The 25,683-nt window shown below is 42.7% G+C and overlaps 2 protein-coding genes across 10 annotated transcripts in view; one reads left to right on the forward strand and one right to left on the reverse strand.

Annotated features, from left to right (window-relative positions):
* JARID2 (jumonji and AT-rich interaction domain containing 2) overlaps positions 1-19,147 on the forward strand; it is a 252,410-nt gene extending 233,263 nt beyond the window's left edge. For all 8 annotated transcript variants that reach the window (XM_084850264.1, XM_084850269.1, XM_084850266.1 and 5 more), the window contains 6 exons: positions 1,040-1,145; positions 6,116-6,298; positions 13,408-13,538; positions 15,303-15,483; positions 17,137-17,244; positions 17,915-19,147. In XM_084850264.1, coding sequence (XP_084706390.1) covers positions 1,040-1,145; positions 6,116-6,298; positions 13,408-13,538; positions 15,303-15,483; positions 17,137-17,244; positions 17,915-18,091 — 886 coding nt within the window. In that variant the 3' untranslated portion in view covers positions 18,092-19,147. The remainder of the gene's footprint in view (positions 1-1,039; positions 1,146-6,115; positions 6,299-13,407; positions 13,539-15,302; positions 15,484-17,136; positions 17,245-17,914) is intronic.
* Positions 1,047-25,683, reverse strand: part of DTNBP1 (dystrobrevin binding protein 1) — a 93,350-nt gene continuing 68,713 nt past the window's right edge. The window contains exons 9-11 of one of the 2 annotated variants that reach the window (XR_014790217.1): positions 24,253-24,396; positions 9,672-21,329; positions 1,047-8,913 (exon numbers count right to left, since the gene is read on the reverse strand). Coding sequence is in view for 1 of the 2 variants with exons in the window: in XM_084850273.1 (XP_084706399.1) it covers positions 21,079-21,329; positions 24,253-24,396 (395 nt within the window). In the remaining variant the exon portion in view is untranslated. Of the gene's footprint in view, positions 21,330-24,252; positions 24,397-25,683 lie in introns of both variants that reach the window. The other variant, XM_084850273.1, reaches the window with a different exon arrangement.

Here is a 25,683-nt window from a genome sequence, read left to right on the forward strand (position 1 = left end):
GGGAGGATCCACTTTCTGGCTCTTGTTACCTTAACTTCTACTTTTGCAGTCAGTGGCACCCAAAGCTGCCCAACTACAACCTCTTACCATCAGTTCCAAAATTCTAAAAAGCTATAAAATCCAACTTAGGAAGCATTTATTTTATCATCGTCATTATCATCATCATCACCCTACATTCCATATAAAATGCGTCAGGGGTGGTGTGCAATAAAACAACAGATAAATCCCTAAGCAATTAAAATATGCATATCTTAAAATGTGAGTAGCCCTGAAGAATGCTTCTGAATGTGCCTTTGCTGTTCAAAGACGGCATACAGAACGCATTTGATAAAAAGGTGCTTTCAGTTGGCTTGGGGGCCACGTCACACATTCCTTTGTTTAATATGCATTACCAAGGTATTCTCTGAGCATGCAGCCCAAATCAAACATAGAAGTTGTCATTGGGAGTGGCTGTCATACAGGTATACTCGTTCCCAAGCCGAGACTGTCTGGAGCTCCTTGTCTGCTGCTGGCTTTGTTGCTTGCTCGTTCACAAGCCTGGGTCCGCTGACGTGGTGTGTGTGGATGGCTGTTTTTGATAGTTACGAGATGCAGGAAAAGAGGCAGGTCTGCGAGGCATGTTAGGTCCAAGCAAAAGAGAAGGAGAAATATTGTCTGCAGCTTTAAAATATCCTTCGTCCAAACACAGTTGCATGGGTTTTCGCCCCTGTATTCTAAGAAATGCAGTCAGCTCCGTGTCCTGTAGAGACGGGAAAGTGTTTAACACACTAGTCCAGGAATGGGGGAAGTGTGGCCCTCCAGATGTTGTTGAACTGCAACTCCCATCTGCCCTCTGTCTGAATCTAATGGAATTGCTTTTTGCAAACCGAAGGAGCCTTTCCCAAACAGTGCAGCAGGCAAGTTAGATTTTAAATTGTATGTTTGCTGTCAGCTTTGGAGGTGTACATTTGGGCAGCTGCCATGGTGCTTCATGTTCATGCTGCTCAACATAGAATAAATATTCCTTTTGTTTTTCCTTTCTGTGGCAAAAAATACACAGGTATTGCATACCTGCTGCAGAGGAGAAAAAACTTGACAAAGTGGTACATACCCTGCTGCAAGCCAACGGCACTCCAGGGCTGGAAATGCTTGAAAGTAACGTCATGGTGAGTTGCTGTCTAGTTTGTTTCTAGGAGAATTCAAGGCAGTTTCTTTTGTGATTTTATGGATAGCATTACATTATATTATGTAAGCAACTAAAGTGGTGGCTTTTAAAATTGAAGCTCTAATATTAGCACACTCTACATGCATATAAAGACATCATATTTTTAAATAAATGTGAACATTATAGTATGGCAAGTGCCCTTTTTATTAATAGCACATGTAAATGTTGCAAAATTTATTGATTTGATTTGATTTGCAACATTTATATACCTCTCCACATCAAAGATTTCAGAGTGGTGAACAATAAGATAAAAGAATAAAACCCCATAATTAAAACAGTTACAACATTTTAAAAGAGCAGATTCTGAACTTAATAAACTGCAGCTGGTCATGCAGGGAAGGCCTCTTGAAATAGTAATGTCTTCAGGAGGCACCGAAAACAACACAACATTGGTTCCTGCCCGACCTCCAAAGGCGGGAATTTCACAGGAAGGGGGCCACCACTCTGAAGGCTCTTTTCCTGGTGCACTCCAACTGGACTATAGGTCTGTGTGAAACCACCAGGAACAAGCCCCCCAGTGACCTCAGTGACCGGGCATGTTGGTAACGAAGAAGGTGCTCTCTCAGGTATCCTGGTCCCAAGTTGTTTAGGGCACTAGTACTAATACCTTAAACTTGACCGGCAGCAAATAGGCAGCCAGTGCAGTTCCCTCAGCAAAGGAGTTACATGCTGAAAGGGGGCAGCCCCTGATAACAGCTGAGCCGCTGCATTCTGCACAAGCGCCAGCTTCCAGACCAGTCTTAAGGGCAGCCCCACATAGAGCAGGTTGCAGTAATCCAGTCTTGAGGTTACTAATGCCTGTACCACTGCGGCCAGGCTATCCCTGTCCAGGAGAGGCTGTAGCTGGCAAACCAGCTGAAGCTGGTAAAAGGCACTCCAAGCCGCAGCGGCTACTTGGGCTTCCAGAGACAGTGATGGATCTAGGACTACCCCCAAACTACGGACCTGATCTTTCAGAGGGAGTGCAGCCCCATCCAGAACAGGAAATGAGCCTATCTCCCGGACTCAGGAACCACTCACCCACAGGGCTTCCATCTTGCCAGGATTCAGCTTCAGTTTATTGGCCTCATCCAGCCCATTACTGAGTTCAGGCACTGGTCCAGGACTTGCACAGCCTCTCCTGATTAAGATGTCACAGGGAGATAGAGCTGCGTGTCATCAGCATACTGATAGCACTTGGGTCCAAATCCCCTAATGACTACTCCCAGCAGCTTCATATAGATGTTAAACAACATTGGGGACAAGATGGTACCCTGCGGCACCCCATAGCTCAATTGCAGAGGGGCCAAGGAATGGTCACCCAATGTTGCTGTCTGAAATCGGCCCTGAAGGTAGGACCGGAACCACTGTAACACAGAGCCTCCAATGCCCATCCCACAGAGTTGATCCAGGAGAATACCATGGTCGATAGTATCAAAAGCTGATGAGAGGTCGAGCAGAATGAAGAGTAAACAACAATAAAACTCCCCCTGTCCCTCTCCCAATAAAGGTCATCCATCAGGGGGACCAAGGCTGATTCAGTCCCATAACCAAACCAAAACCCAGACTGGAATGGGTCTAGATTATCAGTATCCTCCAAGAGTGTCTGCAGTTGCTCCGCCACAACCGTCTCAAGTACCTTTCCTAAAAAGGGGTATTTGCTACTGGGCGTTAGTTGTCTAATACCATTGGGTCCAGAGTGAGGTTCTTCAGGAGTGGTCACACTACTCCCTCCTTAAGGACAGCAGGGATCACCCCTTCCCATAGGGAAGCATTTATCACTCCCTGGACCCACCCAGTCATACCCCCTCGACTACTTTTATTAGCCAAGAGGGGCAGGGATCGAGAGGGCACATGGTCAGCCGCATTGCTGCAAGCACCTTGTCCACACCATCAGGCCGCAGCAACTGGAACTGATCCCACAAAATCCAGCAGATGGTGGCTTCAGACACCTCAGCTGGAACTGTGATAACAACAGCATCATGTTCACTGCGGAGACAAGCGATTTTGTCCTCAAAGTGCGATGCAAAAAGGTCACAGCAGGTCCTCAATGGGGCCAGAGCCCATTTGCTGGGGAAGGTGTCAACAACCCCAGGACCACCCAGAAGAGTTCTGCTGGATGGCTACTTGAGGATGCAATGGAGGCAGCAAAATAAGTCTTCTTCGCTGCCTGCACCATCACACAGGAGGCACGATTATGTGTTCTAGAGCGTGCTCGGTCAACTTTGCGTCGAGTCTTATGCCATTTGCTCTCTAGCTGACATTCAGCCTGTTTCATTGACTGCAGCTCCCCAGTATACCAAGGAGCAGAGTGGGCTCTACAGTGCTGAAGAGGGCACTCAGATGCAATCACGTCAATGGCCCTCTGCATCTCACTTTTCCACAGTGAGGCTAGGGCCTCAGCTGGATCACCAGCTCTCTCGACTGGAAAATCCCCACGAGCGTTCAGAAATCCATTGGATTCCATCAGTCTCCTGGGGCAGGCCATCCAAATAGGGCCCCCACCCCTGCAGGAGGGAAGTAGAACCGTGATTTCAAATCTAACCAGGAAATGTTCTGACCATGACAGTGGGGTTACTTGGACACCCCCCACACACACATACACAAATCTTCAGACCACCCTGCTCAGAACTTGGAGCAAAAACCAAATCAAGGGTGTGCCCTGCTTCATGTATCGGGTCGATGACAAACTGAGACAGCCCCATGGTTGTCATGGAGGCCATGAAGTCCCGAACTGTAACTCCAGAGACAGCCTCAGCATGGAAGTTGAAGTCACCCAGAACCACTGTACTGGGTTCCTCCAACACCACACTCGAGACTGCCTCTGCCAGCTCAGTCAGGGAGGATGCTGGGCAGCAGGGTGGGCGGTACACCAGCAGCATCCCCAATATGTCTCTATGGCCCAACAGCAGGTGCAGCCCTTCACGGCCTGCTCCAAGGTGGGGTGGTTTCCTGGTGATGGAGATGGAAGTTCTATGAACCACAGTGACCCCACCCCCCCGGCCCTCCAACCTGTGTTGGTGCTGCACCAAGTACCCAGGTGGGCAGAGCTGAGTCAGGTCAACCCTACCCAGCTCACCCACCCAAGTCTCAGTAATACACGCCAGGTCGGCCTTCTCATGCATGATTAAATCATGAATGAGTGTGGCATTAAATAGCAGCACCACAAGACAGGAGGGCTCAGTGGATGAGCTACCAAATGAACACATTTTAAATTAAAACAGACTACTGGAAGTATTTACTTAGGGGTGTGGGGTTTTTTGCAACAACCATTGAAAAGGAGAGGGAGAAGTGATTTGACATTTCAAACATTTCTCTAATTTCTATACAATTCTAATTTCTTGATTTGCTTCCATCCTGCTTTCAGCCTTAAAAAATGTGTAATTTGGAGATTGGCAAGCTGGGTAGCTGCCCCTGTCTATGAAATATTTTCTCTTTTGGAATGAGTGAAATGCTTTCTAAGACAAGATTTTACTTTCCTTAGAACGCCTCCAATCTCAGAGGCTTCTGCATATCCAGTGCCCTGACAGGCTGCTGCCAGAGCGATGGAGTGATTTTCACCTCTCTGTCCTCCTTTTAGATTTTTTTTTTTTTTTTTTGTAAACAGGAATTTGAGCCCATCTAGAGAGGCCTGCTGACAGGGGCTGGATCAGGGTTGGAGAGGCCATAGAATTTCTCATATCCTGGCTTCTCCTCTCCCCTCCTTGCCCACCATAACCCCACTTTTCCCTCCCTCCAAGGCCGCATTTGTAACCTCAGGAAGCTGCTGGCATGTTTCTTTCAGCAGTAGCTGTGAGGGAGAAGGGAAGAGTGGTCAGAACTCTGAGGTCGTAGCAGTGTCTACAGCCTCGGGAGGGAATTTCAAACAGTCGTATGTTCCCTGGGACACTCCCCCAAGGACCATAGGATTACTCTCTCCATACTTGTAGTATAATTATTTTTTTATGTAGGGCAATTTACAACATTAGAGAATGATAGTACTCTTGAAGCGTTCAATGTTTTCAGTGTTGTTATAAAGTTTAACTCAATATTCAAATATTCCACTAGTCAATATTGAAATACGCTGCTAGATATTGTGACTGTATGTGACTATTTCTGTCTAAATAATACACTTGCTTTTGTTCACCACAAAATGTGTGCTTTCTATGTTCAACTTGCATCAATTTCTTCTTCCCGGATAGCAAAAACACATGTGCTTAGGTGACATAGGTTGCAGCAGTTTGCATCTCTCACATTGGGCATATTCACAGTTTGCTTGTACAAAATTAAGGTGCTTATACTTTTGAGGCTACATCCCATAGTAAGTGCCAGTAAACAAAATGGGTTTTACGTCTGAGCAAACTAACATAGATTTCTTTTATGCAAGCTGCCTTAGCATTTTCCTAAATGCTACCCTAAATATATTTAAATTAAAAATGCTCTATATTTTCATAAATATGCCAAATACTGCAATTGTATGTGCCAGCTATGTTATGAGACATTTTATGTTGTTAAACAGTAAAGTAAGTCTAGGTTTGGTTAAAAAGTAAATATTCAATTTTTCCCAGTATTTCCATTTTTCCCGGAACAAAAATGGGGCAGGACGATGACGACTTTTTCCATGTCTTCAAATTCTTTGGAAATTTTACATCTCTATCCAAAGCAGCTTGTATGATACATGCAGATCTGCCACCCCACACAGGCTGCCCACCCCCAACGTTCCTGCACCCTGATGTAGCTGCTCATTTGCTTTTAAATCAAATGTGAAACAAATTAGTTTTAGGTACTTTACAGCAGCAGTGGAAGTAGTAAGTTCTGGGGCTTCAGTTCATTCCTGTTGCAGCATCACTATTGCATTTTCTCTACACTCCAGCAAGCAGTGAATGACAGGGTGCATGGGATTGTAAAAAGGGTGCCCACTCTGGATTTCTTTTCCTTCCTGTCTCTCCCTAGATTTCCCCAGAGGTGTTGTGCAAAGAGGGGATCAAGGTGCACCGTACTGTACAACAGAGTGGGCAGTTCGTTGTCTGCTTTCCAGGATCTTTTGTGTCTAAAGTGTGCTGTGGCTACAACGTATCTGAAACTGTGCACTTTGCTACCACCCAGTGGACAAGCATGGGTTTCAAAACTGCCAAGGTAGGAGCTTGCATTCATGCGTGTGGTTTTAAAAAGGATCATGCACATCGTGCAGTTCTGTTTGATGCAAGAAACCTTTTGAAATGTGACAAAATATTAGACTGTCGTATTTTCAGAACTAAACATCAGAATGTTTTAGCTGTGAAAATGGGCAAGGTTGAGACAGGAAGCGACTTGCAAGGGATTGCATGAAGCACAGTGTTCATGTACTTTCTGATGAATATAGGCTGGTCTAGTTCACTGACACACAAATTATGAGGCAGGTGGGGAGCACAGATTTGGCTAAAATTGCCAGGACAGGGCTTGTGGATGTAATTCTCAGGGCCCCCACTTTCCCCCCATAATTGCTGACACCACCACCAACAGCAGCAGGAGGATCCTGATGCACATACTTTGGGCAGGCAAACATGGTGCAGAGGGTTGGGTTTATGAACCGACTGGCATGTTCTCTAGCATTTTGTGCCTGTGGTTGAGACCTGGTTTTACCCTACTCCTCTTGCTGGGCTCTTTCCAACTTATCCACAATTCATGGTTGCTGTTCCCATGTCTGATAACAGGAGGCAACAGACATGTTCCCAGTTGTAAGGAAATCATAAAATATTGGTAGCTTGAAAAAGCACAAAGAACTGAAGGGGCTGTTCTCTCTCTCTCTCTCTTCGTTGGAATTAGCTGAACAGGAGAAAATTCCATCTCTGGGTGCCTGTATGAGTGTAATAAGCAGCAGAGAAAGTGTGATTTCTATACGTTCAGCTGACCAAACATACTATTAGCCTCTGTGCCTTTACCTGTAAAATGTTAAGTAATATCATCCTACTTTCTCACCACCACCAAGTTAACATTCATTTAGCCCCAACACTGCTAGGGATTATGCAGCACATGGAATTGCTTCAGTCCCCTCTCAAAGGGCCTTTGCACCAAGTAACAGCAAGTAAACACATATAGGGAGTTGACAGGGCTTGATAAAGGAGTAGCGATGAAAGGATGGAAAAGGTATTTGTTGGGTGAGAAGGAGTATGGGGAGAGCAAATGCAGAAATATATACATCCTCTCTCTCCATGCGAACTTGAGATCACCCAGTGTGCAGTGAGTGGCAAGTATGTACGAGACAAGACACACAGAAGGAACTAGTTCTTCTTTGTGGTCTCTGTGCACCACACGTATGGGCTCTGCACCTGCGCGGAGTCTCATTCGGGAAACTTCCATAGCTGTAGATAGTCTCTCCTCATTTCTTCTCTCTCTTTCTCCTCCTAAAACGTAGTTAGTGTTGTTGTAGACTTTCCTTCTTTTTGCGATCTTGGATCGCCGAGAGGCGCATATGGCCATTAAGGCCCCCTTTCACAAAATGCATTCAGTGTGGCAGCAAACTACCCCCCACTGATGGACATTCTTTCTGCCTGCTTTGTCTGAGGGAAGCTCATGTGGTAGAAACCTGCCGCCATTGTATGAATTTCACAAAGCAGACTAAGTGCCATCACTCTGACCGCTTAAAGGCTTTGTTGTGGAAAAAGGCGCTAGAAGCTGTGGACACTAGTTCAAAGACTGACAGATCTCAACCTACGGCTATGTCAGGCAATTCGCAAACATCTTCATCTCACCTCTCTAAGTCCCCAGCTCTAACCACAGGCCGGACGGACCCGCCTACACCTGGCCGTTCTCTTGCTGTTTCTACAGCGAAGAAGATTGTAAAAAGGCTAGGACACCTAAGTCCTCCACTGACGTGAAAAAGAGTAAGAAGTCTAAAATGTGAAATACAAGCTTCAGAAGAGACCTTGGCTCAACCAGCTCAAATTCCACCACCACCGCCTTTGCTGGACTCTGCCATTGCAAAAGCACCATCGTCATCAGTGTCGCTACTGAGGCCCCCATCAGTATTGTTACAGAAAAGCTTGCTGACGGCATCGACCGCTGAAGGAGAAATAAGGGAGCCATCGCCCCCATCAGTACCTCGGGTTTCTCCTCAGCTTATGTAGCAACCTTCATCATAGATATCACAAGAACACCTTGCGAGGGAGTTCTCTCCTGAGTAATTTAGATCTGAGAGGTCTGACTTTCCCTATACCGATTATTATGAGAGGGACAGACGCTATACGTCACACTCACCCATAAGGGAATATAGTAGACTTTATGACTGGCTACATCAACCTCGAGTGCATTATGCCTACGATGATTGGCAAGACCTTAGAGATTTCTATCTGGAATGGACCCGCTATCTTGGTGCCACTCTCCACATTATGCTCGGGTACCAGAGGTGTCATTATCATGGCCAACACAGGAGGATTAATTTCTCTCCCCACCCCGCCATACCACCTTGGTCTTCTTCTTTAAGAGATCGCTCTCCCACAGGAAATAGAGAATCATCAGCCCTTGTAAGGCATATGTCTCTGGATCCCCTCCAAAGGGCAAAACCTAGTAAGGCTGCACAGGAAGGTGTTACATCCCCACAATGTATAGATTACCAATCTGAGTCTTCGATTTCAACGGTCCCTCCCTCAATATCCTCTCCAGATGATGTGGTGAGTGCACAGGAAGGTGCATCCCCCTCGGATGGTCGTTTTCCTTTTTTGGATCAAATTCTCCAAATGGCACAGTCGTTGGGGATTGAGACCCAGCAATCTCTAGAGAAATTACAAGACACGTTTTTCAGTGTGGTTTATACCGAGGCATCAACACCAGTTTCTATCCCATTTTTGCCTACTCCCTTACAGATGATCAAGGACTCTTGGAAGGCCCCTTCTTCAATGGCTCCCACTTTAAAGAGGTTGGAATCTCTGTATAAGAAACAGGAGAAGGATGCAGGTTTTTTGTTTACGCATCCAATTATTGCTGAGTCTTCGCAAAGCAAGTCTCAGAAAATCCATGTCTTTCTGGTTGATAAAGAGGGAAGGTGTTTAGACCTGTTGGGAAGACATCAAGTGGATTGCATTGCTAAAGCTATGGTCAGGGCCATAGCCCATATAAGATGTACCTGGCTTCAGTCAGCAGGATTAACTCCAGAGGCACGATCCCAAATAGAGGACCTTCCTTTTGATGGGGAGGGCCTCTTTAACACTAAAACTGATGAGGCTATGGATGCCATACAGAAAGCACAGAATACGGCAAAAAAATGTGAATTTCACAACTGACCCAATACACCCCATATCGACAGAGAAAATGGTACCAACAGCTACCTTTCTACCAACACTGGCAATATCAGGATCGTCTTCCTCGTTTCCAGTCTTAAGACAAAATGGCAGCAGCAGCAAACAAACGATTTTCGTCCTTCTTGCCTGAAGGGGGACACCTCTTCTAAACTGAGGCTTTGACTTGGACCTACATGTAACTTCTCTTACTCCCATATGCCCAATGTTTGGTTCTGTCCTCTCCCATCACCTACCTGTTTGGATGATTATAACCTCTGATGCATGGGTCCTCAACATCGTTCAGTTTGGATACCGCATAGAGCTCGAAGTCCTCCCTCCTCTCGGTATTGTGAAGGTTAGCATTCCATCGAAGGTCATTCAGGAGGAGATGGAAACCCTTCTTGGAGATGGTGCTATTCGGAGGGTTGTTCCTTTCAGGAAAACAGACAAGTTTTTTTCCTGTTGCTTCACAATACTGAAGTGAGATGGAGGACTTCAACCTATTTTGGATCTTCGACATCTCACTCTGTTCATCCACACCAAAAAATTTCGAATGACGACTTTAGCTACAATAATGCCTCTTCTGACTCAAGGTGTCTGGCTCGCAGCAGTGGATCTCAGAAACGCGTATTTCCATATTGCGTTTTGAGAAGATTACCAAAATACCTCCGTTTCACTACAGGGACAGAGATATTCCAATTCACAGTGCTCCCATTTGGTTTGTCGATGGCTCTGACAATTTTTACCAAGTGTGTTGCTGTAGTTTGTGCCTATCTCTGCACCCTTGGAATAGAAATGTATCCTTACCTAGATGATTGGCTAGTAGTGGCATTGTCCAAGAACCTTCTTTCTCAGGCTGTCATCGCGATCAGAAATCTAGATGCCCTGGGTTTTTCACTGAATGAAGACAAATCACACCTCAACCCCATTCATAGAATCCTGTTCATTGGGGCAATTTTGGACTCTGTGACAGCACACACTTATCTTCCTCTCAACAGGCTACATACACTTGTAACCCTCACCAAAAGTCTTTTTCGGAATCATGTTAAGACCACCTTCCATATTCAGAGGCTCCTCGGTCTGATGGAATCAACAGTGTATGTAGTCGCTTATGTGAGGCTCAGGATGAGATGCCTACAGAGTTGGTTCCACCACACATTCAACCCAACAGACAATGCACGTCAGGTCAAATCGACAATCCCCAGAAAGGTGTTGGACAGTTTGGTGTGGTGGATGGATCCAGTCGATCTGAATCAGGGGATGGCTTTTTTGCCACTGGTACCGACACAAGTGCTGGTGACCAATGTCTCTTGCTTGGGATGGGGGCACTCACTGTGGGTCCCTACAGACTTGCAGGGTTTGGCTCGACACTGAAAGATGTTTACACATCGATGCCTTAGAGCTGCTCGCTGTAACAAAGGCACTTCAGTCCTTCGAGGCACAACTTGCACACAAGCATGGCAGTTCAGCAGTCCTCTGGCATCTGAACAAGCAGAGTGGCACCCAACCAATCATATTGGTGAGAATGACAGTAGATTTGTTGATTTGGTCCCTCGTGAGGAACATCACCCTCACAGCCCCCCATACGCCAGGCCAAGACAATCTTTTAGCAGACGCTTTAAGCTGAACTCCTCAAGTATCTCACGAGTGGCAGTTGGCAAAGTCATGCCTCAGGAACATTTTCTGCAGATGGGGCAGAAAATAAACCTTATAAACCTGTTTGCGATGGCTCAGAATGCTACTTGTCTAAAATACTGCTCTAGAGGAGGACTGGGAAAGGAGTCGTTCAGGGACGCCTTTCAACTTCGGTGGTTGGGGAACCTGCTTTACTTGTTTCCACCATTTCCTCTGATACCAAGAGCCCTACAAAAGATCAGGAGAGACCAAGTGAACTGTATCCTGATAGCACCATAGTGGCCCAGACAGCAGTGGTTTGCCATGCTAATCAAGCAGTCAAGGGGCCATTATTACAGACTCCTGTCAATGCCATTGTTACTGACAATGGACAGTGGCCGGGTCCATCACCCCGACCTACACTCACACTCAAACTGACAGCTTGGAGGCTTCATCTGCTGTTGCATCTTTACCTGGGAAGGTACAGGAGGTGCTACGCACAGCTCAAAAACCGAGTACAAGACTCTCCTTTAGTAACAAATGGCAAGTATTTTCTAAATTTATGGCCTCAAAGGACATCAATCCACGCTCTGCTCCCCTAGACATTATACTTGCCTTCCAGCATATGGTATTTGAGAGGAGACTTAAACTGTCAATCAGGCCATACCTGGCGGCTATGTACAGCTTTTCATCCACCAATGGAGGGTATTTCAACATTTACACAACTGTTGTGCGTATGTTTTTGCGAGGCCTCAAGAATCTGGTGCCTCCAGTTAAAACTTTTGTACCACAGTGGAGTTTATCAGTTGTGTTAAAAATGTTAACTTCTAAAACCATTTGAACCTTTAGCCACTGTGGATTTAAGACTGCTTTCTTGGAAAGTAGCATTTTTGATTACCGTTACCATGGCATGGAGGTCGAGTGAACTTTGTGCTTTAAGGATAGATCCTTCATACCTCATGGTTCATAAGCATAAGGCAGTGTTTCATACAGGTCCGGCCTGCCTACCTAAGGTGGTGTCTACATTTCATGTGAACCAGGGTATTATTTTGCCCACCTTTTTCCCTTCTCCGGCATCTCAGTTGGAATCCACACTTCATACTTTAGACATGCATAGAGCACTCGTGTTTTATAAAGGAAGAACCGAGACATTTTGAAAATCGAAAAGATATTTTGTATGTTATGATGTTCCAAAGAAAGGTCTTCAGGTGTCGTCACAGCGTCTTGCACCTTGGGTCATACATACCATCACTTTAGCATATGAGATAGCTGGATTACACTCAGATGGTCCTGTTAGAGCACATTCAACTAGAGGTGTTTCGACATCAGCGGCATTTGGAAGAGGTGTGTTGCTACCAGATATGTGCAGAGCTGCAACATGGTCGACACAATTGACGTTCATCTCTCACTCCCGGCTCAATGTGCGTGCTAGAGAGGGCTGTAACTTTGGTCGAGCAGTTCTGTCTTCCGCCCTTCAATAGGACACCTACCCACCTCCAGTAAGTCAGCTTGTTAATCTCCCATATGTGTGATGCACAGAGACCACGAAGAAGAAAGGCAGGTTGCTTACCTGTAGTGGTAGTTCTTTGAGTGGTCATCTGTGTATTCACACAAGCCATCCCACCGTCCCCTCTTCAGTGTTGATGTCATCACTGTTTTCAATGCCAGAGTGAACAACTCTCCTCGATATGAGATCAGTTAGCCTGTCTCAAGGAACTGAGGAGATGGGCAAGAGCCTGATGGGACATGTGCAGTGGATAGTGGGGGAGGGTTCCCACCAAAAATGTTTTCCTCAGCTATGGTATTTCCCAAACAAGGCTCCGCGCAGGCACAGAGCTCATATGTGTGAAGACACAGATGACCACTCGAAGAACTACCTTTACAGGTAAGCAACCTGCATTTCTTCACATGACACATAATTAACTTTATTTTTTTTTAAATACTACTACAACATGTAGTGATGGCTACCAGCTTAAATGGCTTATTTAAAAGGATTGGACAAATCCTTGGAGGATACGTCTATCCAACACTGATAAGGCATGATACCTAAAGTACAATATACTTCTGATGGCTGAGAACAAACGATTAGGAATAGCTATCATTAGATGGACTTTGGGGCTGATCCAGGGAGTGAGAAATACCAGCCCTTCCACAAATTTGTACCTTGCATAGCTTGCTCTGAGCTCTCAAGCTTTGCCTAGTGTCCCTGTTTTACCTAAAGCATCCTCAGGAAGTCTTTGTTTTTGTTCCTCTTGTAACTATTATTTTATTTTGTCTCCAAGGGTGCTGTTTATGGCTTTTGTTTTTTCTTTCCAAAAATGTATCTTTTCATTGTATGTCAATGGAGAACTAACTCTCTGGAATTTCTCAACGCAGGAAATGAAGCGGCGACATATACCCAAGCCATTTTCAATGGAGAAGCTGCTTTATCAGATTGCAACAGCAGAAGCAAAGAAAGAAAATGGGTCTGCTCTGAGTACAATATCAGCACTTCTGGGAGAGCTCAGGTAATCAAAGTCTTGCGTTGTTTTACCCTGCTTTCTAAGGGCAAGTAGACTGAGTGTTGTGAGAAATCCAAGACCAATGCTGGCACTTGCTGAGCAAGGAAACCTGCTTGAACACAACCATACATGGGAAAAGAAAATCCCATGGCTGGTTTGCTGTCAGAGTACTGGAGATCAGAGCAAAGAACTCTGCACTTGGAGCATCAAGTGATGCCTTTTTTTTCCACCAATGAATGGGAATCAGTATTTCCTGGTGTGCCTGATCCCAGAGTTTAAAAACTAATAGACCATCATGGGATTTATGTAGGATGCTGTTTTTTGTTTGTAATCACTGACTGAGCCAGGAAACAGACTTTTCACCCTATCTGTAGCATGAGGAGAACCCACAGTTTCTCCTTGCTAGGGACGATGCAGGACCTATTTTTAAATGCTTTTTTGCCCTCCCCAAGACAGGTTTGAAAGGAGGGAAAAGGTGCTGTGTTTCTTATGTAATGCTGTTCTCTTTTGTTCTCTTACCATGTAGCTTCGCTACCCACAGTTGAAGTGTGAGACAACTGGGTAGTGCTGGTCGGTAGCACATCGGATAGATCAAGAGATCCATAGAAAATCTGATGGCTGGAATCTACAAATTGTATTTAACAAGCTAATGTGTTAATTTGGAGAGAATGGTTAAAGTCTCCTCCACTATGTGTTTACGCTCAGAGTGGAAGACTTGTGCGACACATTGGGGATCTCCACATGGAGCTTCTTCCTTTGTGCAGTGTTTTCACATCTGCAAAGTTTGATCCCTTCTAGGAAAAAATGCATGTGGATGTGACAAGGGCTGGCATTTTTTTTTTTTCTGTTCAACTTGAGTAGTTCTCAAGTTTGTTCAGATGTAGACTGCTCCTAAGAGAGTAACCTTTTGGAGTAGCCTTTCCCAACCTGGTAGTCTCCAGATGTTTGGGACTACAACTCCTGTCATCCCTGATCATTGGCTATGCTGGTTCGGGCTGATGGGAGTTGCAATCCAAGATGTCTGCAGGACACTAGGTTAGGGAAGCCTGAAGGATCTCTCTCCTCCTGAAGCCTGATCTTTGCTGTTTGGCATAATTGTTTATTGTTACTGCTAACGTCAACTTACTGGTTTTGGTTGCTTTGTGGTGTTGCCTTTTTGATTCCTGAGCTCAATTCCCATTCGCTCACTATTTCTGTACATGATGTTTAATCTCTCCCTTCTCTCTGCTCAGTCCCTTTTTCTTTATAAGTGTCATAGCACGTCAGGTCTTGCCATTAGTTGGACTGCTAGGGAGAGTCTACTAAAGACATGGACCTTGTTCCATTTCTGCCTCATTTTCCCCTTAGCCACGCTATTGTTGGACCCATTCCTGGTATAGTGAATGGGCCTGCTTATCCCCTGGTAAAAATGGTTTCCCCCACCCCCCCAATAGTAATATGTCCTGGCAATTCACAGATGGTAGCCATATTTCCCCAGTAGTGTGGCCTGATCCAGTAGTGTCACAGAAACCTCCATCGTGGACTCCAAATCTCAGGTTCTCTGTTCAGAGAACTCCTGATTTTGTCTATACTGGTCACTGACAGAATCACTGAGATTTAGCAGCAACTTAGCATTGGCACTGCATCCTTGAAACATGGAGAAAATGGTACCAGCACCACTGGCAATTTATTAAAATCTCAGGTGCCTATAGAAAATGAGGCCTGCTGGGTGCAGCTTCATGAAATTCATAGGAAGGATGGCCATTTCCTAATTATTTCTAATGTTCACAGGGACACCGAGTTGAGGCAGCGACGGCAGCTATATGAAGCAGGCCTCCATTCTTCAGCCCGCTATGGGAGCCATGATAGCAGCAGTTCGGGAGTGGACGGGAAGAAAAAGCCTCGGAAGTGGCAGTTAGAGACGTCAGAGAGGAGGTGTCAGATTTGCCAGCACTTGTGTTACCTATCCATGGTAATGGAAATCTCTGGAATTCTGCAAATGTCATATAACCATTTCTTCTTTTTCTTTTTTTGCTGAATTACAGTTATTCCATAGCTCCAGGAAAGCAAGTGGCCAAAATAATACATGTTTTTCAATAAAGTATAGGTTGAAATCTGCTGGAAAGCACTGTTGAGTGGGATGCTTAGAACTGGTCAGCAACCCCCATCACCACAGAACTTCAGGGTGGAGTATGTTTTAGGCTAAAACAGGAGCGCTAAATATTTGATAATGTATTTCTCAAGTTTTTATTGTAGTTACCATTGTTTTCAAACTTTTTACACTGACTCATCTGCCAAGGAACCCCACCATGTTGCAGAGAATTATCAGGTATCTTCTGGGATGTACACTCAGGTGGGGCACTGTAGAAACTAGCTGTGCTTCAACAGTTGCCTTGTTTGACCTAGAGCATACCCAACACTCTCCTCCAGCTGCATATTGTAGTGAAAGATGGCAGTGGTGTGCAAGGGCTGTTCTGGAGAAGCTTTTCTACCATTACTGAACTTCTCATTCAGGAACTTCAGCATGACCTGGAACATGATTTGAAAATCACTGTTGTACATAGTACCAATTCTAAGCAGAAACAGATCCTTTTTCATTAAAAAATGTGAAGGGTTTTTTTTTAAGTGTGTTTAATATGCCTCACAATGTCTAGAGTTCAAGCAGTGTGATTTCTCAAGAAGCCAGTACAAGTGAAGGAGACCCATGAAAAAGGAATGCACATTTAGTGTAAAAAGAAGTGCAGCTGTTAGCACAGCAATAATCTGTAAGAGTTGTCATGGTGAGCACTCTGTTAGTGGTCAGAGAGTAGTTGCATAGAACAGTTCAATTTTAGATCATAAAAGGAATATAGCTTTCTCTAGCTAGTCTCATAAGCCACTGATTGGTTGGGTACTATAAATTATTAAAATTATGACTAAAAGCACATTTCCCATACACACTGTACTCCACAAATCTTTTTGCCATCAAGCACAATATAAGGCTAATGCACACATGGAGTCCACTTTGAATACTCAGCATGTGATAAGCCATTTGTGTACAGTCCCTCATTTGTGAATAGGATTATTTCCTCCACTCCACTGCAAACTGCCAATATATTTTTAAAAGGCCTGCAGTGGCAGAGAGAAAATTTCCCATTGGTGAACCATTGCACATTCACAGCTCACTAGATGATAGCATTTGCCACATGAGCAATTTAAAGCAGCATCTTCAAGGTTGCTTTAATGTTTGCACCACTGCTTAGCCTATGTTGAAGAAAAGATTAACCATGGCTCAGTTTTGCTTAAGAAGAACTTAAACATTGTAGATGTTGACTCTACTTCTATTGCTCATTGGAATTTGATTAGAGTAACTAAGTTGATGATGTATCACTAGTGTAATTAATGGTATGGTTATTACGTCTGCCATAACAACAATAATAACTATAGAGTCATATATTTACAAAACAAAGTGCATTCAATGTACATAAAAAGAAGTTCTCATAGTTATGTACAAGCTAAAGATAGCAAGTGGGGATCATAGTGCTATGACCTCCAAGTTAATCGTCCATTTAGAATAATAGAAATACAGGGATAATCTCTGGTTTATTAATGTTCTTGACCTTTTTTTAAAAAAAACAATTGGCAGGTTGTACAGGAAAACGAAAATGTTGTCTTCTGCCTCGAATGTGCCCTGCGGCATGTAGAAAAACAGAAGTCTTGTCGTGGACTGAAACTAATGTATCGTTATGATGAGGTCTGTAGAGTGACATTCTGTTCTTGCAATTGTTCATGCCAGACAGCTTGTATGTTGGAAATGTTGCATCTGTGATGTGTAGTTAAACATCCTAATTTATTCTTACAAATGCTTTCAGGTATATTAGAAACCTGTGTTTGGGTTCTCTGTACACATTTGGTATCTCTTTGTTCTTGCACTAACAGGCTTTGTTAAAATGTAGTTTTTGCCTCATGTCCCATTACTTTGTTATGCTTGATAAGCATGTACATTTCAGCAACGCTGTTTAAAGTATGTACAAATAACTCCCTTTTAAAAAGCAAATTGGTAAATCAAACATTAACGCTGATCACCAAGATTAATGGGGTGGGGTGGGAGGGACTGCCATTGACTGTGTTTGGATACAATGCTAAACATAACACTGTCATTCTTGGAGGAGAAGACTGTCAGTGGCTACCAGTCATGTTGGCTATATGTTATGTTATCTCCAGTATCGTGGGCAGTTAAAAACAGAAGCGAATGTTTTTGATCTCCTTTCAGCTGCACTGGAGGAGGGGGGAGAGCGCACAGCTCATTTATAAGTCATCATTTAGCATTACACCCAAAGAAGGCCACTGTAAGAGATCTAAAGTTTGTTCTTCAAAGGACAGAGAAAATACAATTTTTTCTTATCTTTCACTTTCTCAAACAGGAACAAATAATTAGTTTAGTCAATCAAATCTGTGGAAAAGTATCTGGCAAAAATGGCACCATTGAGAACTGTATCAGCAAGCCTACACCAAAAAGAGGACCTCGGAAAAGAGCAACAGTCGACGTGCCGTCATCAAGACTTTCATCCTCCAGTTCATCCAAAAGTGCTTCAAGTTAATCATGAAGATGCCAACACACACTCTCATTTTTGTCAATTTTATATATATTTTTTGTAATTATTATATCATAGTTTGGAGTACTTTCTGTAGAATACAAGCTGTCTTTGCACTAGCTCTAAAGAAGATTTTCTTCTGGTTTTAGAGAACTAATTTTGTTTTAGCATTAAACTGTTGAATTTTATTTTATTTTTTTTAAATCTTAGGATAGATACAGCAGGTGTCTTTTTTAACTGCTGTACATTCACTGTTTTAAAAGCAGCAAGGGGCTGATGAAATTCATTTGTATTTGTCCCTCTGCCTGAAAATTAAAAAAAAAAGCCTTTTTGGTAACTGTGAGAAGGCTTTTAAACCCTTTTTTTAATAGGTTGAAGTTTGGTGTGTTTTATAATTTGTTCTCCAGTCATGTCAGCAATTTTTTTTCTATAGAGAGGAAAGGGATAGGAGACAAAACTTGAAAGAAATTGCTATACTTTTGGCTTGTATTCTGTAACAGGCAGGATGAGTTTTGTAACTTTTTAAATTGGAGAATACACACTTTTCTTTGAGAGGTTATGGCAGCTGAAGATGGACTTAGTTTTCTAACCATAGGCAAAATGGGAGATTTGGAGAAAATGTTCTCTGTTACCAGCACTTCACTATGCATCTGTTCGAGGAGGAGGAGGAGAAGATAGAGAAGAAAAAGACTGCCTGCCTTGAGGAGTCATGCGAGCGAAAACTGTGCCTGATTTCATTAGGAAATCCATTCTGTTATTTTTTGGTGCTGTTGGCTACTTTATCAAAAACCCTTCAATAGCATCCTTTAAAAAATGATCGAAGCCATAAGTGCTTCTTGTCATAGACGTGCAATCTTTAACATTCCATTTCCATTCCACTGCTGTTGTTCATACCTTTTCACAGTCAGCATTAATTTTGTTTGTTGTATGATCACATTTAGAGCCACTAGCAGGTTTGCATCTTTCTTTTGAATGTGAAAATGCATTTGCTCTCATCTTGTCTATTTTTTTTTCTTCTTCATGTTGTAACAAAAAAAAAAAAATCATACCTTTTGTACATAAGCCTGTAAATTGTTTTAAATACTTGAGCCTTTTCTTGGGAGGGTGGGGAAGGGTGGCAAAGAGACAAGATGAAGAAAAGCCTTACGTTTCACTTTCTTCATCGGTTGGATTGGATGCTTACAGGGTTTTTCTTGTAACATTTATAAGTGCTGCTTACATCACTGAACAACAACAAAAATAATAATGGAGTAGTTGTTGCCCTTTTCCAGTTGTGTGTACAGTATGTGTGGAATAAAAAAGGGAAAATGTTTTCACAAACTCTTGTTTCATAATTGAATTCAAAAGACCGTAGAGCTACCCATATTGCACTGAGCTTGCCAGTGGTGAGTGACTGTCAGGAAAGTCTTATAAAATACATATTGTTGGTTGTTGCAGAAGACTGAATTGTTTTGGAATATTTAACAATAACATACAGAGTCAAGTGTTTTCCAATGTGGTTGTCCGGTTTTTATGGCCTTGCTGTGTACTTTTTCCTTCTTGACAGTAAACTTCTGACTATGGCTTACAGTTTGACATTTAATTTATTAGCACTGCTCTGCTCTCTTTCCTTGTAAGGAAAGACTTCATGTTTATTGCCAGTTTTTGTTTACTTTTCAGGTTTGTAATACAAGGTTTAATAAAAACACACTTTTTGGACACTTTGTCTTTCTTCTGAGAGAGTAGTAGAGATTAAATAATTAAAGCTAGCTATTTCTTCAGTTAAGACCAGTCTCATAGGGTAGGAAAATATGTAATTTATGTAGCAGTCATTGCTAGTTTTCATTTATAGAGCTACATTATCTCAACAAAAGTGAAATAAGTTCTTTAACTCACTTACTATTACTGTGAGGCTGAAGTAGTGAAAGTTTCTGATCATATCTACTCCTCTCTTTGTTCAAGGCAGAGGACCTCCTAGTTAGAACATACTTAACAGCTGTATTTTCTCTAAAGGTCAATATTAAAGATTGGAAATTAAAATTGCCAATTGTTTGGGAAGAGGTGCCCATTTAGAACAAGGCCCACGTTTAGGAACCTATAAAGATAACATTATGAAGCAAGTCTGTTGGCCTAATGCTGTACTAGCAGATAGTACATAAGCCCAAACATAGTTTTAAAATTAGGATAGAATAATTCTTCAACTTTTTGATATAGTGTATTAGTTTAAAGTTGTGAAAGGCACCAAGCCTGTATCAGAAGGCAAGCAGGACTTCCCTTGGGCCCTTTCTTACCCCTTCAACTGGAGCCATCCCCTTAAACATAGGACAAAGCAACAACAGGACAGGAAGATGGAATCAATTTGTATGCTGCCAAAAAATGCTAAAGCAAAAGTCAGAAAATGCTAAAGCAAAAGTTCTATGACTATACAATACTTGGCATTCTTAGTACATTGTATTTAATCTCCCAACACATTCACTTTGTTCTTTTTATAGGTGTGTAAAACACATTGCTTCAGTAAGAAGTGAAAAGGCCCTGTATAAGAGTCCGATACAATCGCTCATTCTTGCCCAACTGTTCAGATTTCCTTTTTTACACCCTGAAGGAAGTCAGAACATTGGAAGCAGGTATTCTGCTGTTTGATCTGAGTATAAGCAGCAGATTTTATCAGTCTTTAGTACAACAATGAAGACATCAACATTGCAACCACAAAGACCAAACATGGCTTCTGTAATACGTTCCTGTTGAAGATTTCAAAATAAACCATTTCATGACTTCTTTGGATATTCCTCCATATACAAAGTTCACTGTTCAAAAGCCAGGACTTTATTGCTAAATGATGTGCTTCAAGAAATTTTTATAAAAATCAGTATTTTGCATGACTGTCAAACTCAAATTTTGTATATGGTAAATCTTTTTCATGATAGATCATATTAACAGCAGACAAGTTAATTCAATCATTTCTTTACTCATTCATTCCAGGATCCTAATTCCGATAGAGCACTGTGATATAAGACTCAAATAGTTTGCGAATCACTCTCGTCGCTAACATCAGAAGGGCCTTTCATTTCCGTATTCACAGCAACAAGAGCAGTGTCCACTTGCACATCTTCCTCATCTGATTGAATCACAGGTGACTCTCCCTCACTGGCATCTGGGCTAGCAGAATCAGTCCAGGCTAATGCTGAGGAAAACAACTTTTCCCTCAACTCTGACTGAGTGGGAACTTGAAGACTGATTTCATTTTGACAAGAGCTGGAGTCTGATCCTTCAAAATAATGAGAGAGAAATTATTAAGTACAAGATCTAAGTGGTTGACTAGTTATTACAGCATATTTGTTATTTGTTACAAAATCATCAACTCGACTAGACTCAATTTTATTGGAAAAATTAGCAGACTAACACAGTTGAGAAAAAGCAATAAGGGATTTGAACACATGGTTCAGAAACAGCACTCAGTTTCTCAGGGTGCAACAGAAGCTGAGGAGTTCATGCACATTGCTTCATGCATGCATAGCCACCCTTAGTAAATTCTTGAGCGTTCCTGTGCTAATAGTCCAAAACAAATAGATTGAGGTTAATGGAGACCAGACCAGGAAAACTAATTGCAGCCATGACAGGACATCCCAGCTTTATGAAGTATCCCTCAGCTACTTTGCCTTATTTCTTCTGCCCAACTTGAGCCTCCAGGTTTCTGTAAAATGAAAATTGGGCTTACTTGTGAATTACTTGTGACTTTGGCGAAGGACATGAGGGCTCAGAGCCCCTTCATTTCCCAGACCAAATGCTAATAAAGAAATACAAATAAGGAAATGAGAGATACTTGCAAAGGGCCTCATCACAACAAGTGCTCACCCAATAAGATTTTGGGCACTAGAGACTACATGGGAACCATTTCCAAATTCTTCAGGAGATAAAGCTGTCTAGTAATTAAAACAAGGGTATGCTTAGACCAGGCTTCCAACACCAAAATATATTTACGGGTTGCCACAACTTCCAGTAGCTCACTGTTGCTTTCCTTTTTGGATCCTGCCGATTGTTTTAGACAAGTAAAGATGGAAAGAAGTGCAGATCAGGTTCTACAAAGCGATGCAAGACCCACTGATCTGGTGACTGTGAGGTAGGATTGCTTTGGGAAATGAGGGACAAATCTTTAATTCCTGAAAATGGAGAATTATACATGTTACTGGGCTGGATTCAGATATTTCTGCATGGAGTGGGGAGGGCAGAAGCAGACAGTCCTACACCATTAAAGTACTCCAAGGGTTGGGGCCCCTGCTGAATAGAGGGGATTGTGGCATGGGGGGAGATCACAGAAAATTGGGGAGAAGCGCTTTCCAAGAGTGGTTCCAGGGAGAAGAGGCGATGGGAGAGTCAGCTTCTGTCCACCCTCTTCTGTAGGTAGACATCTGGATCCAACCCAATGTCTTATCTTAGTCAAAGTGTGTTTCAAACAGGGGAAAAGGAACTGCAAAGTGTGAAGACTTGAGATTTAGGGCTATGTCTCATACAGTGGGTTGGATGCAGACTTAGTCGTACATGGAACAGACCACTGAAATCAATGGAACTTACATTAATCATGCCTAAATCTGGATTCAGTCCAGTATATTTTAACTATTTGTTTAGTATATGTATACTGGTCTCAATAGATTCAGTATTCAAAGATAGAAATCCCAGTAGACAATCCTCTGCAACATAAATTATGGGTTGTCCCTCATGACAAAACTTGAAATAACACTCATATTAAGCAAGTAAAGTTTGACTTTACATCCATGTGAAAATATGGGTGTCAGGGATAACTGAACTGAAATGTTTTTATAAGATGATCATTCATCAGAAGTGAAGAATCCTACACCTGTTACCATTTCACAGGAAAAAAATGATACTGATAATGACATCTGAACACAGGATGTGTGTATGCACCTTATCTAATTTAATGTCAAACAGTAGAAGCCAAATTATACGTTATATATAAATATGTAACAATAGCTCAATGGCCTTTTATTTTAAAAAAGTAGGAAAAACTATAGGAGTAAAGGAGGGGGTGCTTTGCCCTTTCTCCCAAACAATTAGCCCTTCCCAAAGTGGCTTTTCCTGTTAAAAAAATGGTGGGGTAGGATCAAGATACAATTAGACATATTTTAACAAGTACTTTAGCCATATGGCTTGGTAATAACTATTTTTTACTAAATCAGTTGAAGAATCTTACTTCAAATCGGAGGTAACTGGTTAAAGAGATAGGAAGGAAAGGAGGTAAGTAAATAGTGGGGTATCCCAAAGGGCTGGTATTAGGTTCATAACTTTATGAACTTTGTGACTACTTCACAGTCTACCCCTAATTCTGTATCCTTTTATGACATAATCGGGCATAAATAGTGAAGGAGCCAAGTTTACAGATGCTGAGTTGTTCATGATTCTTAACATTCTAAGCAACCTGTGACTTCAGATGTATGAAATGGATGCACACTAAGGCAAAAACAAACACCCCAAACCCTTAATTTTCACATCTACATGACAGGTCTAAATTGGCTGTCAATCACACAAGAAAGATCTTGGGATCATACTAGAAGCCGGACTGAGACATTAGCTCAATATTGTATAGCCTAAGTGTCAAATTAAAAGTAAGAAACTTGCTAAAAACTAACTAACAGGCAGAGAAATGCTTGGGGGTGTGTGGGACAAGAGCAGCCACTTCGAAGACTGGACAGGATGGAGGCGGTTCCTTCTTTTCTTCTTTTCAACTTTTTAATGTTTCCTCCTCCCCTGGAATACAAGAGAGGGGAAATAACTACACCAGCTCCAGGGGAAGAGACAGGACTTTGGATTCTATGGATCCAAGGCCTCCCGTGATCCACCCCAACATGCTCTCTTTCAAGCCCTATTAGTGACACACCGCCAGCAGTAAATGTAGACCTGTTGCACTTTCTGCAGGCATACGATAGGCTCCTCAGCAGCATAAGGACTCCACGCCAATGGGCCTACTCTCCACACACAGAGCATGACTTATGCTGTATCCAGTGGCCTCTTAGCTGACCTCTGGAGGCAAACTGCAGTCTTCAACTGATTTCAAATCAAGATGACTAAAATCACCAAGAAAAAGATCTATGTACCCTGCCATAATGCATCAATGATCAGTACTGTATCTAATTGTTATGCCACTGCAAGCAGGAATGTCACAGCTCATTATCTACCTATCATAGGAGATAGCATAGTACTGGCCTCTCCTCCTGAATTAAGGAAGACATCTAAGGCTTCTTGGTCAGACATATCTACGAGGTCCATTTGTTCCAACGTGTCCACATTCACTTCCATAGAAGACATACTTCCTATTGGCTCTGCAATCAGAAAAAAAGTAAATTAGTAAACTGATGAGTTTACCTATATATGCCTTCATGATGACTGCTGGACCCATTCATAATTGCTAAATTAACTGTATGAATAAACATGCTGGAAGATGGCTTTTTATAAAACGTAAAGAATTGCCCATTCACAAAACACACAATACTAATATTTATTTTCCTTACATACACCATATCAGCTTGTGTGAATTCACGGAATCATAGACTAGTAGGGTTGGACCATCGAGTCCAACCCCCTGCTCAATGCAGGAATTCAAGTCAGAGCATCCCTCATCTTGACTGCCTCCAGTGTGGGAGAGCCCACCACCTCCCTAGGTAATCAGTTCCATTGTTGTATTGTTCCAACAGTCAGGAAGTTTTTCCTGATGTTCAGACGGAATCTGGCTTCCTGTAACTTCCAAGGCTGTTATTTATTCCGTGTCCTGCATTCTGGAACGATCGAGAAGAGATCCTGGCCTTCCTGTCTCTGACAACCTTTCAAGTACCTGAAGAGCACTATCATATCTCCCCTCAGTCTTCTCAAGGCTAAACACGCCCAGATCTTTCAGTCTCTCCTTATAAGGCTTTGTTTCCAGTCCCGATCATCTTCATTGCCCTCCTCTGAACCCTCTCCAGTTTGTCTGCATCTTTCTTCAAGTGCGGAGCCCAGAACTGGACACAGTACTCCAGATGAGGCCTAACCAGTGCTGAGTAGAGGGGAACTACAGTTCTACTTCAGACCCAAACCTATAATGATGCAACTTGAGTTTTTCTATCTTAAAACTTCCTATCAACATATAATTGCAATTGTGACTGTGACTGTGTGATTACAAGAAGCTAACAACCTAATACCCAACTGAAGTAGTGGCCTGCAAGCTGTATTACCCCCACTATTACAAGGTGGTTGACTTTTTGAGAATGAATCTAGGGTCTTATTGCAATCCAGCAGGTTCTATCGAAATCCCAGAAGTTTCTGTCATTGCAGAAATTCTCTCTGCCATAGTAGGCTTCCTACATATATAATCAAGCTGTTCAACAGAATCCACGAGGAAAACTCTTACATCATCAAACTTATTCCAGAGTGGAACCTACAGCTTTCATGTATTTCTGCAGCTGCTGCTATACCAGCAAGATGTAATCTGCCTATATAGCAAGTGTAGGTTTGGGCTGCATTTTCTTCCATCCAGCACACCAATTTGGAGGGAAACGGCTACAGCAGAGGTGCAATTTGCCACTTCCTTGATCACATGGGTATCAATAGCAAAATGTGTCTACCCTTGTCCA

This window comes from Heloderma suspectum, chromosome 4, assembly GCF_057233095.1.
Source record: "Heloderma suspectum isolate Gila_16-S chromosome 4, 16-S_ref, whole genome shotgun sequence".
Taxonomy (NCBI): Eukaryota; Metazoa; Chordata; class Lepidosauria; order Squamata; family Helodermatidae; genus Heloderma; species Heloderma suspectum.